This window comes from Electrophorus electricus, chromosome 5 (genome assembly GCF_041902795.1).
Source record: "Electrophorus electricus isolate QZ-2024a chromosome 5, ASM4190279v1, whole genome shotgun sequence".
NCBI classification, from domain to species: Eukaryota; Metazoa; Chordata; class Actinopteri; order Gymnotiformes; family Gymnotidae; genus Electrophorus; species Electrophorus electricus.
Window position 1 is genome coordinate 9,607,865 of NC_137501.1, and position 13,771 is coordinate 9,621,635.

The 13,771-nt window shown below is 39.0% G+C and overlaps 2 protein-coding genes across 7 annotated transcripts in view; both read right to left on the reverse strand.

The window, feature by feature from the left end:
• wdfy3 (WD repeat and FYVE domain containing 3) overlaps positions 1-7,728 on the reverse strand; it is a 61,851-nt gene extending 54,123 nt beyond the window's left edge. For 3 of the 6 annotated variants that reach the window (XM_035529643.2, XM_035529639.2, XM_035529638.2), the window contains exon 1: positions 4,862-5,064. In XM_035529643.2, the coding sequence (XP_035385536.1) occupies positions 4,862-4,890 (29 nt within the window). In that variant the 5' untranslated portion in view covers positions 4,891-5,064. Of the gene's footprint in view, positions 1-4,414; positions 4,783-4,861; positions 5,065-7,515 lie in introns of those variants that run through there. The other 3 variants (XM_035529642.2, XM_035529640.2, XM_035529641.2) reach the window with 3 other exon arrangements.
• Positions 7,729-8,046: 318 nt separating this feature from the next.
• On the reverse strand, positions 8,047-13,003 carry LOC118241969 (uncharacterized). Its single transcript, XM_035529624.2, is given in 9 exon segments — positions 8,047-9,089; positions 9,791-9,953; positions 10,102-10,166; positions 10,168-10,241; positions 10,461-10,544; positions 10,833-11,045; positions 11,783-11,903; positions 11,981-12,130; positions 12,766-13,003. Coding segments are annotated over 9 exon segments (1,107 nt in total). The 5' UTR covers positions 12,771-13,003; the 3' UTR covers positions 8,047-8,857.
• Between the last annotated feature and the right edge of the window lie 768 nt (positions 13,004-13,771).

The following is a 13,771-nucleotide window of genomic DNA, read 5'->3' on the forward strand; positions in this document are numbered from 1 at the left end:
GCCATAGCGCTAGCCCACTGAAGAAGGGCTCAGAAGGCCACACCGCTAGCCCACTGAAGAAGGGCTCGGAAGGCCATACCGCTAGCACACTGAAGAAGGGCTCGGAAAGCCATACCGCTAGCACACTGAAGAACGACTCGGAAGGCCATACCGCTAGCACACTGAACAAGGGCTCGGAAGGCCATACCGCTAGCACACTGAACAAGGGCTCGGAAGGCCATACCACTAGCTCACTGAGGAAGGGCTCGGAAGGCCATGCTGCTAGCACACTGAGGAAGGGCTCGGAATGCCATACCGCTAGCTCACTGAGGAAGGGTTCGGAAGGCCATACCACTAGCACACTGAGGAAGGGCTCGGAACCTGTGGAAACTTGAAACATGAAAGGATGCCTTAAATATATCACTGAAGTTAAAGGAGGACATCTGAATGAATGTAAAATTTAAGCAAAAACAAAAGAATGGCGGTTCAAACCATTTTGCTCTATGTTAATAAATGTATACTGCCGCCTGTTATAAATTAGATCAAATTATATTGTTTATTTTTGCTTCCAGACTGTGCTGAATTTCACAGAAGTTATAAAAAAATTTTTTTTTTTTAACTGTTCAATATTTATCCAGGATGCAGACACTTGAGAAACCCCTCACTGGCTTTTACATGACCATCATTACTTTAAATGGACATTTCTGCATGAATTATATACAAACATGCAGGCCACTTTACAGGAAGAAGGAGACTGATAAACAATAAACAACTACCTTGTAGAAATAATCTTAAAACAATCTCAAAACTATGCCTGAGCACAAATAGCACAAAAACAACAACAAAAAAAAAAAAACATTCAAGGCTATCAAGGGACCATTTATATTCAAATATAACGTTTGTCCTGACATTAGATAAAGAAAAAAAAAGAGGAAAACAGAACTGGTGAACTACACTACTAGACCTAATACTATCGATAATGCTGGATATACTTACTCCACATTCAACTGACTCTTTAATATATTTAATATTCAACTGATTCATGAATATATAATAGTCATATATACTGACTTTTCCCCCCCCAAATGAAAACCAGGCAGACTAAGCCATTCTTTGGCTGGCAGAATTCAGAGCAAGTCGGAAGCCTAAGGGTTGAATGGCATTTCCTTTCAGATCTGTTTCAACACTGGATTCTAGACAGAACTATTTTTGACGAGCTTGTTTAGTCTAGGCCGAACGTGCAGGCTGGCCGGGCAAAAGCTGAGCAAAAGCATGCAGCAAGGAAATCATCACATCTTCGTCTTCAAATATCGCGTTTCTTCTCGGAGACGCTTCAGGCGAGCATGCCGCTTTGCTGCAAACAATGAGCTCATCGAGCAAGCCTAACTGCACTGAGGAGCACACAAACACGGCTCTCTTCTAGGCAGAACAATGGGGTGCTACCAGCGCCAGGCTTCTACGTCGGCCCACGAGACAACCCAGAGGAAAGTGAGGTGTGTGTCGGACAAGTGCTAGGATAGGCAGCGTCACGCAGACTTGTGCACTGCAGACACTGTTGGATCCATGCTGTTATGCAGATGGACACGCTGCAGACGTACACTCGGACGAAAACATCTGGGAGCTCAAACGGATTCCTTAAGCAGGGCAGCTGGAACCACTTCCAGTGTAAGCAATACTTAAGGGCCAAAAACCATGACATCAGCAAATCTGACAGTGGTTGTGTGCATCTGGCTAAAAATATCCTTTATCCGTTGCAGGTTCTTGAAGTTTTGGGTACTGTTCCAACGAACAGTTGTTAACTAATAAGTAAGCAAAAAGGATGATTATTGGAAAATCTATTATAACTCCTCCAGACTCTTTCATCCACTAAAACTCTACAGAGTTGGCCAGCACATTAGAACATTTTCATAATGATTTCTAATTGCAGTTTAGAACTATTTATTTTCGTGTGTTTGATTTGCTCGTACATATTATTAGAATCAAACTTACCAACATATTAGATTTTTATACTGGGATTATAAAATGGAATGCAATACTAATTATTATATTAGTTTTATAATGTAAAGCAGTAACGTTATACAATATTAGAACAATATGTATTAATATTTTAACATTTAAGGCAAGCAATAAAAAGGCCTGTCCTCACAAGCAGACCAAAACTAAATAAAAGGGCGGATGCTTGCAAAAAGATTTTAAATGAACTAAATCCCCAAGTAGACCATTATAATCCTGTTCAACCTAAAGTCTACAGTCCATCAATAAAACCTTTACATTCACCACCCTTTGTATTAGAATCACCTTACAGACCTTAGAGGTGAGTGTTAGAAATGATAGCCCATCTGTGACCATTATCAGAGCCCATCTGTGACCAGGCACAGTTTGGATTAACCTTCCTCTGCCCCTTCACCGGTGGTCAGGTTTGTACCACGCCATTGTTGGGGGGCTATTTTTGGATGTGGAGACTGCTCTTGACTGAGCAGGGATGCTGATGCGTGTAAAAACTCTGCCGTGCCTGATGCACTTGATATATGCCTGGTAGTGCCGGAGTGTCCGCCGTGGCATCAGTGTCACTGCTGCGCTGAAATTGCTCGGCCATCCACATGACATATGGTCAGCAGTGGTCCTGTGGTCAGAGGCTGACCGCTGATGAGTGGGGTTAGATGATGGCCGATGAACTGTGCATCAGATGGCCTGCATTCTGTTACTTTACAGCTCTAAAATGGCCGTATCCGATGTAGCGTTCAGTATTCATCACGGGGTCAAGGTTTCTGATAAAGTGGTCGGTGAGTGGTATTGATGAACTCAAAAATCAGCTCCTGGATGGATACCGACCATCCTGCACTTATTTGAGAATAAAGATAGTAAAGTTAATCTTACTCCTGCTACCTGTGTAACTCATGAGAAACGTGGAAAACACGACAGGTTTCAGCCGGCGGGTCCCCAAAACATGCGGCTTCATTAGGGGTTAAATGATAGGAATGCTTTTAGTGATTTAAAACTCTGTAATTAACCATAGATAAGAATTCATCAATAAAATTATTTTCGGCTTGCTTTTCAAAAATGATACCAGAGAGGGATCGGCTAGCTTTGGATCCTCAAAGGAACAGGAAGTGGAGGCAAGCAGGACAGTTTATAGTGCCACAGGACAGCTGACTTCTTCCTTTAATGTGCACTGTACCTTGCACTGTCTAAATCCTTGGACTATCATGTGGAAGAAAAATAGCACTTCACTCAAAAATAGGCTGGACAACCTTTCTACAGCCTGTTTATGCCCCAGAGACTAAATGTAATAAATAGCGTACAAAGTGATAACTGTACTCTACTTTTGAAAATAATTCTTAAAAACGCAAGGCAAAAGAAAATCTTTAGACTTGAAATATTGTCTGACTGGTATTTTTCCACCAGACAAAGGACTATCACTAATTCACAATGATTTCTCATTGAAGAAGCAGTAATAAAGATGTAGAATAAAGCAATAAAGACGTGAACTTGCTTCAGGCTGACGCCCGGTGCAGGGCTTTCTGGGAATGAGGCTGTTGAGTGTTAACTCTAATAAACTGTGCTTAAGCTTTGCATGGGGAAGTCTTCCCTTATCGAGCTGCCAGCTCCAGTGACTGTCTGAAAGAGCTGTATGGAGGGTGGACAGCGGGAGGGGGAAAGGCAGCCTCCTCGGAGGCTCCCAGAGGCCCGTGCGTTGGGTACGATGTTATCATAGAAACATCACCTCTCTGTCATGGTCGTTTCTGACAGAGGTGGAAAACTGAGACTGGAAGTTCTCAAATGGCCAGAGGCCAAGTGCTTATAAAAAGAGCTGAGCAAGAGGACGCCAGTATTGCCCTGAAGTCACTCATATCCATCATAGCCTGCTAATTGAAGAATTGTGTTGATTCTCGAAGTTGATTAGTACTTCCATGGTTAAGCTTGTGATTTCAGTATATCAGTTTATAGATTGAAGTAAACATCCTGGTTAAACATTTTTGCCAAGGCAAAATGTCATTCTAGCAAATGTTTCCTAGACAACCACCCATGTATATTTTTTAAAAAGCTATGAAAACCAGGTTTTTATATAATTTTACATATATATATATATATATATATATATATATATATATATATATATATATATATATATATATATATAATTTTTATTTTTTTTTCCCATATGGACCCATTGCATAAAGGCTCAAGGGAGTATAATATGTATGCTCACACATGGAGAGGTGGAAATACCCATGATCAAAGACTACAAGACTATTCCATTATTCCAATTATCTAAAAAAATAGATCAACACCAAAAAATAAATAAATAAATCACATTACTGAATACATCCTAATCTAACTCTCAAATACAGAATGCCATGACGAAAGAGAAAAATGCTGTGTTAAATAAGCCAACGACCTCAACCACATCCAGTACCTGATGTGAGATACTTACAGAACCAGTTCTCATAATAAGCCCATTTGCGAGACCTACTGATTCCCCATTTCAGATGTTTTGGTAAGGATTAATAAGGAGTCTACAGAAGCCATGAAAACAAAGCTCAGCATAGTTCTGCATCTCGCCTAACTAGTCCGTGTCATTATTCCTTTGCGAAGAGAGCCATGTCGTACTTCTTCCAATGCTCCTTCGCCACCCATCCTGCTCTGCTTCAAATGGCCTTTTGTCACAAAAGATAAAACATTAAGGTCAGAATTGCTCCCACTGTGGTTAAATGCAGCATCCTGTGAAGGTAGGTGAGAAACACCAGCAGTCTGTGAGCAGCTATTTCAAGAAAACCATCGCAGTGAATAAAACTGAAAAGGAGGGGGGGGGGAGGCACCGAAGGATAAACAAACCAGCTTGTGGCCATGGCGACGAGCTGATCAAATGCGTTTTCCATACCTACTGTTCTCCCTGTGCTCAGCGAGCATTCCTTGGTGTTGTAATTGGTAGTCCAAAGGCAAAAAAGGGAGAAACAACGGTCCTTAGTTCATGCAGTAGAACTCCGAAAAGGGAGTGGGAGCTCAGCGTTTACTAGCCATTATGGCCACGCATGCCAAGTCGAGCTCTTTACTGGCACTGCCAGGAGACCTGTGTGCCAAAGAGCAGAGCAGCCCTGCCGGGACTGGCACAGCTGATCCCTCCCCTGTCACCAGCTGTACCACGCGAGTGGATCATGGGAGGGGTGGCCTCTGTCACACCAGCAGATACCATCTGGGCACAACCATGGGGGGGAAGGAAAGTCTCCATCCAATACTGCACAAGGTGACACATTCAGGGCACAGTTGGCTATGCAAAGAGGCAGCTGCAATTTCTAAATTTCTCCATTCTGCCACGATGGCTTCCTTTGTTTGTTTTCAAAGGATGTAAGGTAATTCAACAGAGAAGTTGCACAGATTCTGACTGGCTGTAACAAGCCTTAACTGCCAAAAGGCTCAGGCAAATACTGGATGAAACCATTTCTACCAAACCATAAAAACAAAAAGCAAAAACAAACAAAAAGAAATCAACAGGATTATCATTTTAAGCCATTTTCATTAATAAAGAATTATCATGGAAAGCAGCCAGTCTAAAACAGAAGTGAGAAGTGAAACTTCCTTTCTAGAACCCAAAGAACTGTACAACAATATTACCAGAACACCAAATGTAAGAAAATTTAACAATTTAACAAAACTAGGATTTAAAGGATGCCTTTATGACACATAAATGCCTAAAATCCTAATGTAGGTTTTTGCTATCATCAGACATCAGTTCAAGCAGTACATCAGTATAATCTTATGTTGACACTTCATGAGTTTGGTTTTGTCCTCTAAGAGTCATTAGCAAAATATATTCTACACTGTTATTTAGGCCAACACATGCAGTTGACTCAAGAGCAGTTAGACAAAACGCCCGTTTAAAAACTAGAGTAGGGGATCTTACTAAAGAAAGAAACAGCAAATGCTGAAATGATTGGAGAAACAGGAAAGGAAGTGACTTAAGTCCAACTTCACATTTAGCACATTTAGTCATTTTAAAGTCTCAATGACACATTTTAGGCAGTTTCAGGCCTAGTTTCATCCAAGTCATATTGCAACAACCATGACTTTAAATAATAAAATGGTCTTATTTGCAAGATATGCATACTGTGGTGTCTTTTTATTAAACTCAGAGCTTATCCTGTAGTGACATGGCACTGTTTCAACAATTCCTGACTGAAACTTTACCAAAACAACTAATTTTAGAACAACTGAGATGCAACCCAGCCACTCAAGTTCAATGCAGAAATCCATACACTGCTGCTGTGATAGCCAGTAGCAATCTTTAAAATCCAGATGCCCTTTCCAGTTTCATTGTTTACCAAGCCTACCACCTGTTTTGGGCAACAAAATTATCGGTGAATGAGAAGGTAGCTAATGTTCACTTGAGTAATGCCTCTTCAGGAATCACTGAGGAGCAAAGCAAATTTGAAAGCAAATCCACTTGTAGATTTTCACACCAGCATGGTTAAACATTGTTATTAAACATGTGCCAAGTAAAAATCAGAGGATAGGTCACAAATACAGCAGGATAACATGTTTGCAGTTCAGGTCAAGGTGTACTGTTACTGGGATGATGCTCATGCTGTGATTATAGAATGAAAGGACGTTGGTTCAATGACTTGCGCATAGCTGGCCAGTGTCCACAGCCATGCAGCTGACAACAGACTATAGCTAGATACACATTGGTTTTATGGCTACACCAACAGCTGTTCGACCTTTCACCTGACTGAGGAGGGCAACTGGCGAAAAAAAAACAGCACATAATGAATTAACGTCGAAAATGACTCCTCTATCGTTATATTTTTGCTGACCTTCTGTTTCAGTGAAATGTCCGTTGCGGATTCCTCAGTAAAAATAATGTAACTATGACAATATTGGGCGGCCGGGGCCCAGATAGTTGCTGTACGGCTGAAAATAGCAACATCACATTTGTGTTCATTCTAACGTTTGAATAATGAACAAGACAAGCAATATTTAACTAACAACTTTAAAGCCAATGTTTACCAAATAACCCACTGATGTGAACTCCCGAATAGGAAGCACAGAACTAGCTACCACATCGGATTCACGCTCTGATTGTACAGTAGGTGGTGGCTACAACACAATTAGCTAGCTAGCTAACTAGCTACCTGGCGTGTATATAGACGCATTGCTAATTTAGAGAGTAAATTAATCACAGTACATATACAGGTCGCAACCAACGTCGTCATAATAACTGCAAATATTTTGACACAAGAAATTCGCACTGGCATCATCTTAACCTTCCTGCATGCCCGTGTGTGCTAACTAGCATTTGCGCAGGAGATGCTAGCCGCTGGGTTAGCCGTCCAGCTAGCGCCGCTGGCAAACCGAGCAGTTTGTATTCCTGGACCAGTTTGTTAACAACAGCAGCTACCAGTTAATACTGGTACGATTCGTAATATGATTCGTAGATTCTCATACCAGCTTTGCAACTGAAAGCAATCCAACAAGCAGTCCGCTACCTGGCCAATATTTGCCATATCTCCAGTGGCTGCATATCAATGGACAACTTACCAGTAAAGCTGTTTAGGTCGGTAAAAACCGGTCGTATTATTGTGGGTCTAAAAATAATGCATCAATGACAATCTTCTCGCCCTCTTTCCATCCATATTTGACACATTATTCCACAATCTATTAAGTGGTTACTGTTTCTGTAGAATTCGCTAGCTAGTGGCCATATTTAATCCTCGACATCCCAACAACACAACCTCCTCATCCTGGGTCCACTCGCTTACTTCGTCTTGGCGTTGAGACGGAGAAGCTGCACGCTAACATTTTCCAACATTTTGGCACATAGAGGAGAAACACTGCCATCTGCCTGCGAACTATCAGAATGTGTCTTTTTGGCCAGGTTACAGTAAATCGTAGTGTAAACTTGTGTCTTCTGTACACGGTTTTTCAAAGGGGCTGATACACGTTTTATTTTGATAACATTTAAACAATCCCAATATCTATTTACACTTCCTACTAAAACGTTGCCACCGATTTATGTCTTTTTAGTGAAATAACGTACTTTAAATAATTTATATGTAATTGTTTTGAGCTTCTTTATTACACCTCAACATGCTATTTATTACACCATTATCTCGTTGTAAACAGCCAACATGGTAAAATACCTGCATAGCGTTAACTTAACACCTTGCCATAAAGCCTGTAAAATAAAATTATTTTAACATGCTAAAGTTAGAAGTCAGGATTTTTTTTTAAATCATTTAAGAGGGACAAGAAAGATACAAATCACACATAGGGCCACATGTAGGGCATAAAAGGTTAAACAAAAAAATAGCAAACTACTTATGATTTAGAATAATTTATAATTTATTGTGTATTAGAATGATTGTTTTTAAAACATAATAGTAGTAGACTATTTGAGCCCTTGCAATGAAAAAACGTATATCCACTTCCACTTTTTAGCATTTTACCTTAAAATTGAAATGTACCTTAAAATTATATTAAAATGCTAAATATGCTTTATTTAGATTTAAGTAAAACCAGATGGCAAATATAATATTGAGTTTAATTAAAACTAAATTTACAGATACAAATGTTATGTTCCCTCAGAGGTGACGTGTGTAATCCAAGACGAACATATCCCTTTTAGTTCCAAAACCACTTTTAAAAAAATCTTTACAGATTATAAATGATTTAGATTATAGCAAGTTATACATTTTTTTAAGTTTCTGGCCTCACTTGTTAGCCATAATGCTTGTAGTAGACAATAGTTATATAAAACATGTAAGGTCTGAACAGAAAGGTGACTGGTAAACTAAATTCGCAGCATGAGAAAACCACTAAAATATATTAATTACTTGACACACCAGAAGTAAAAATGATTACTCAAAACAGAAAACAAAAGTCAGTATGTTCTCATAAACTTGCTGTATTCCCTTTTGATACAGCCAAATACTATATGATAAAAGTGCCTGTCTGGTGCCATGAAATCTGTAACAATCTGGATGTGATTCATTTCAGGCAGGAGATACAGGGTCGTCTTGACTGACAGCAGAGTGAGGAGCTTGGAGAATCTTACTGACAACTCCACGGGAACGATGACATCGTCGGTCATCGGTCTTCCTACTGGAGGAACCCTGCAGAAATCAAGATAGGGGATTTGCATCTGAATGTAAAACATATGCATGTTATGATTCTGCATTTTAAACAAGCATTGCAATCCATACAACTACAGGTAAAGCAAGTACACGCAGGTACAATACCTGCCTGTCAGACATGTTGCAACAAAGTAAAGTACCTTTATATTGCAAATCTACACAAACACATACCAACTATCTAACAGTTCTTACTACATACAGAATACACAATGTAATATATATGCACATCCATGTGCAATACACTGTACACAAAGAATAAAAACTGCTTTAAAACTATAACAAACATTTAAAAAACAGCTTGTGGGTACTGCTGCTTATACTCTGACAGTTCATTGAGTGTCCAGTCCTTAGACAAGATGGACAAAGTCATTCATGAGATTGTGAGTATGGTTGCATTACAGAGCTGTTTCAGATTTCCAGCTGTTGAGTGTCTTTTTAAAGTCCACAATAGTGATTTTCTCTCAAATGACATGAACAGTGGCTAGGTGTCCACTGGTGAGATTTCAACCTCTAATTCCTCACCTGGCGTTCAGAAAAATACTCACAATTCAACTCTTTTTTTTTTTGCATAATGATTTTGATAAAAGATGTTGCCACAATGTAGCTTTATTGAAATCCATGGCAAGGCCACAATACCACCTGATACTGCATCACCTGTTAAAAAAGGTGATGACTTGTACCTTTTCAGCATGTCCTCATTCTGTTTCCTGAGCAGAGCTGTAGGTGAATAGTATTCAAAGTTGTTTATGCCTTCTACGGCTTTGTGCATAGCGGAGACATATTTGACAGCTTTCATTTTTTCATGCTGATAATGCTCCATTATATTGTACACGCCACTCAAGCCTGCAGTGAAAGAAAGCAAGCTTAAAGTGAGCTGGGAATGTGTCAAACACCTTCCAGTTCATCCTATTGTTCTGAGCAAACCAACACTGTTGTGAATTAAGGGTATGCCATTTTGCCCATTGGCAAGATTAGAAATAAAGGTGTTTACCAACAATTCCTTTGATAGAGTCTGTAATGTCTTTTTGCTCAAACTGCCTGATACACAGCTCTTCTGCCTTGCACAAGAAACAGAGCTGTCAGTGTGCACAGATGAGCACCCGCCGAATGGCCTATTAACACAATGTTATCCTGCATGCTGCAAGAAACAAAAACTACAGTTAAACCAAGTGAACAAAGAGTGCATTTGTACAGCAAACAAATTACACAACACACATTTCCTATGGTAGACTAAACTTTAGTATAATTGTATTCCACCTAGCATATATCATTCTTGCTATGTATAGTAACACATCATTTTCTACCGAAAAAAAAACTATAAAATTTAGTGAACAGAAACACACTACTCACTTTGTCAGTACTGAATGAATGGCCATTTTCTCTCACGCATACGAGGCTGTCACTTATGTCTTGAATCATATGTAATACCGTCCCCTAAAAAGTAACACATTTCAACTTAAACATTTGATAAGAAAAAGCTGTAGGGCCTAAAGTAAATATTAGTCAGTATTGGCCTACTCAGGTTACATGTATTAAATCTTACTGAGTTGTTGAACACAGTTGGATATAAATGTAAGACCTGTTTCCTCAACAAGTTCAAGATGTAATGTAAAAACATAACTCCTATTATTAAAATATTCCAGTGTGTACAATATCAATAAAGTCTATTAGTAAACCATACCATATTATTATATACAGTTTATTATTGAAAATACAACTTACTTTTGGATATATGGAATAATCAGGGCAAATCACAGAAACACTAAGCTCTTTAGCCATTTATAGAGTTAGAAGACAGTACATTGACCTCTCTCCTGATCTCTAGCCCCCTCTGTACACAAACACTACTACTGGGACAAGCTCAGCATCGCACAGGCTAAGGCTTGGGGAATGGTACAAGTCCATTTTGTTGCCTCGGTGACCAAAAGAGATGCCCTATGGAAATAAAGAAAATCTAATGTCTGTTTCTCCATCATTGGAAATGAATACAGGACATATTTTCTGTTGAAGCTCCTGCAGTAAAATAATCAATCCATATCCGCACAGTCATGTCGCATCTTAACCAACTATAAGACATTTGTCACTGATGATTACAGAATAAAAGAACATAAACAGAGTTTGCCTTTTATAAATATTAGAAGAAGAGGCTCATTTTTACCTAAGGCTTATTGGTGACGTTCTTTTCAACACAGTCAACAAACTTGGTATAAATATTCAGCTTCTGACACAAAGCATAAATTGCATTCAGTACTGATGACTCATCTAATACTGCTGTCCTTTTCTTTCCTCCATCTTCTCCAGGAAAGCAAGTGATTTTGATACTGTGGGCAGTGGTTGCTCAGTGGTTAAGGTACTTGACTAGTAATCAGAAGGTTGGCGGTTCAAGCCCCACTGCCACCAAGTTGCCACTGTTGGGCCCCTGAGCAAGACCCTCAATTGCTCAAATTGTACTCAGTCATAAAAATAAGTATCTTTGGATTATAAATGTCAGCTAAATGTAAATGATACTCAGATTAGCTTTTTCAAGATATGTTCACCAAATCTGGTATAATTGTTGAGCCCAAAAGTGCTTGTATGCACTTCATACTGATAAGCATACTAATACACTTCCCATACTGAAGAGCCTGATCAGACATCCGCTTGCATAAATAATGAAGAACATGAAGACTCACTTTAACACACTGCTTGTTATTTTTGACCTTCCTGAACCATGACTTCCATTTGAAAAATAGTTTGCCATACTGAAGATACTTTAGCATTTCCAGCACAGCTCTCGTCAAACAGTATACATGCCTAAGGAGGAGATTGGGACACATCTTAAATCCCAACATGAATCAAAACCACAAAATAAGTTTTAGGTTGCAGTTTACCTAGGTTTGAGAGCCTCTAAATACTTTTTGTACCCTGGCTTATTGGGCCAGCCATACAACGCCTGGACAACAAAGGAGATGCTGTAAGGAATGGCCACAAACACCACACCAGCTGTGACAGGAAGGGTCACATGGTACTTAAACCCCATCCTGGAAACAAATGACAAAATTGTATTACTGCTCTACTAATGTAAGGCTCACAGGTGGCATATTGCATGAGGGTGAAGTATTACAGATTACTATGTAAAACCTAATTACAACAGTAAGATCAGGTGATCATGTGTACTTAAGACAGAATATGCTACCATCAGTCAGTGGTCTTTGCACGTCAACATTTAACAACATTTATTACATCATTTACATTTTTCAATGCGCAAAGTGCTAGTTGTCGATGAGAAAACACTTATTAAAGCTTTAGGAAAAAGAGAAAAAGGTTGCTGTATATTGCATCAATATATATATATATATATATATATATATATATATATCGTATTTTATTAATCCGTTGAACATATCCACTGAAAAATGTATCTCTTTATTTTATTATGAACAGCTATAAGACGTTTTTAACTGACTGGTTAGACTACACTAAAATGTAGTCTAAAAGTAAATGTAACTAAAAGCTATTAAACAAACTTCTATAACAACAGAATTGCTCAATAACTTTTTATGACAGGTTCGGGCAGTTTAATAGGTCCCTATATATTAATGTATACATGAATAAGATAGAACAGATACGGAAACATTATTTATTTACTTATTTATTTAGTACATTTTCAACTTACCACATAACGTCGAAAAATAGATTCGAAAGGTCCTGGAGGGCACATAAATTCTGACGACGTCAAGGTCGAAATTGCATAAAGAATCAATGAAAGCGCACACATAGGCTGAGCAACGAATTAAAGACATGTTTTGTAGTTTAAGCCTAACCTATCTGAATGAACGTCTTCGTTTAGAGCTTTCCACTGAGAGATGTCAAACAGATGTATGAGGTTTGTTGTACTCCCGAGCTAGACGTAATAGAACAACGTGGACTTCCGTTGGATTACGTAGGCTGTTCTTCTTTTAGCTATTGGTTTGTCGTATTTAAGGCGGGGCAACGAGCACAGACGCTTAAATATATTTGATAGGCCCAACGTCGTGCACAGGCGATGGGGTCATGTCCTCACCACGTTTTTAAAAGTGTACTATGGAAATTTTAGTTTTCTTCTTTGAGATGAAATTTATTCAGTAAACTAATGCGGCACGACTGACAATATTTCGTGGAACGAAACAAATAATTTTTAAATCAAAATAAATAGAAAACAAGTGTATTACAAATAAATAGCCATATATTATTATACATCATAGTGCTGATACGTCTTGTATTGCTCATCGCCGATTGGTTTGACGAACGCGTCCTTTCGTGAAACTCTTCTTTTCAGTCCCAGCGCTAAATTCTTAGTGAACGCGCGTGCGCGAGGCCTTGATTTCTAGACGGGAAAGCGGATTTGAAGGGCAGCTGAACTGAATGCAACACCTGGTCCGCGTTCTTGTCGCCAGGACCTTTCATAGCAAAGTTACGCACGCACACACACACACACACACACACACAGAGATACTACCATTTTGACAATTGAAAGACTTTCCAATAAACCGCTATCTTACGGTGCAAGCTTGCGTCCCTTTTCTCTTGTAAAAATGCTCGCAGAAGAGATTTGAGTAATCAATGAAATTAATGAAGTTCATTTCATTTCATCAAAGTTGATAACGAGATACATATATCTGAATCATAATTAACGAATTCCA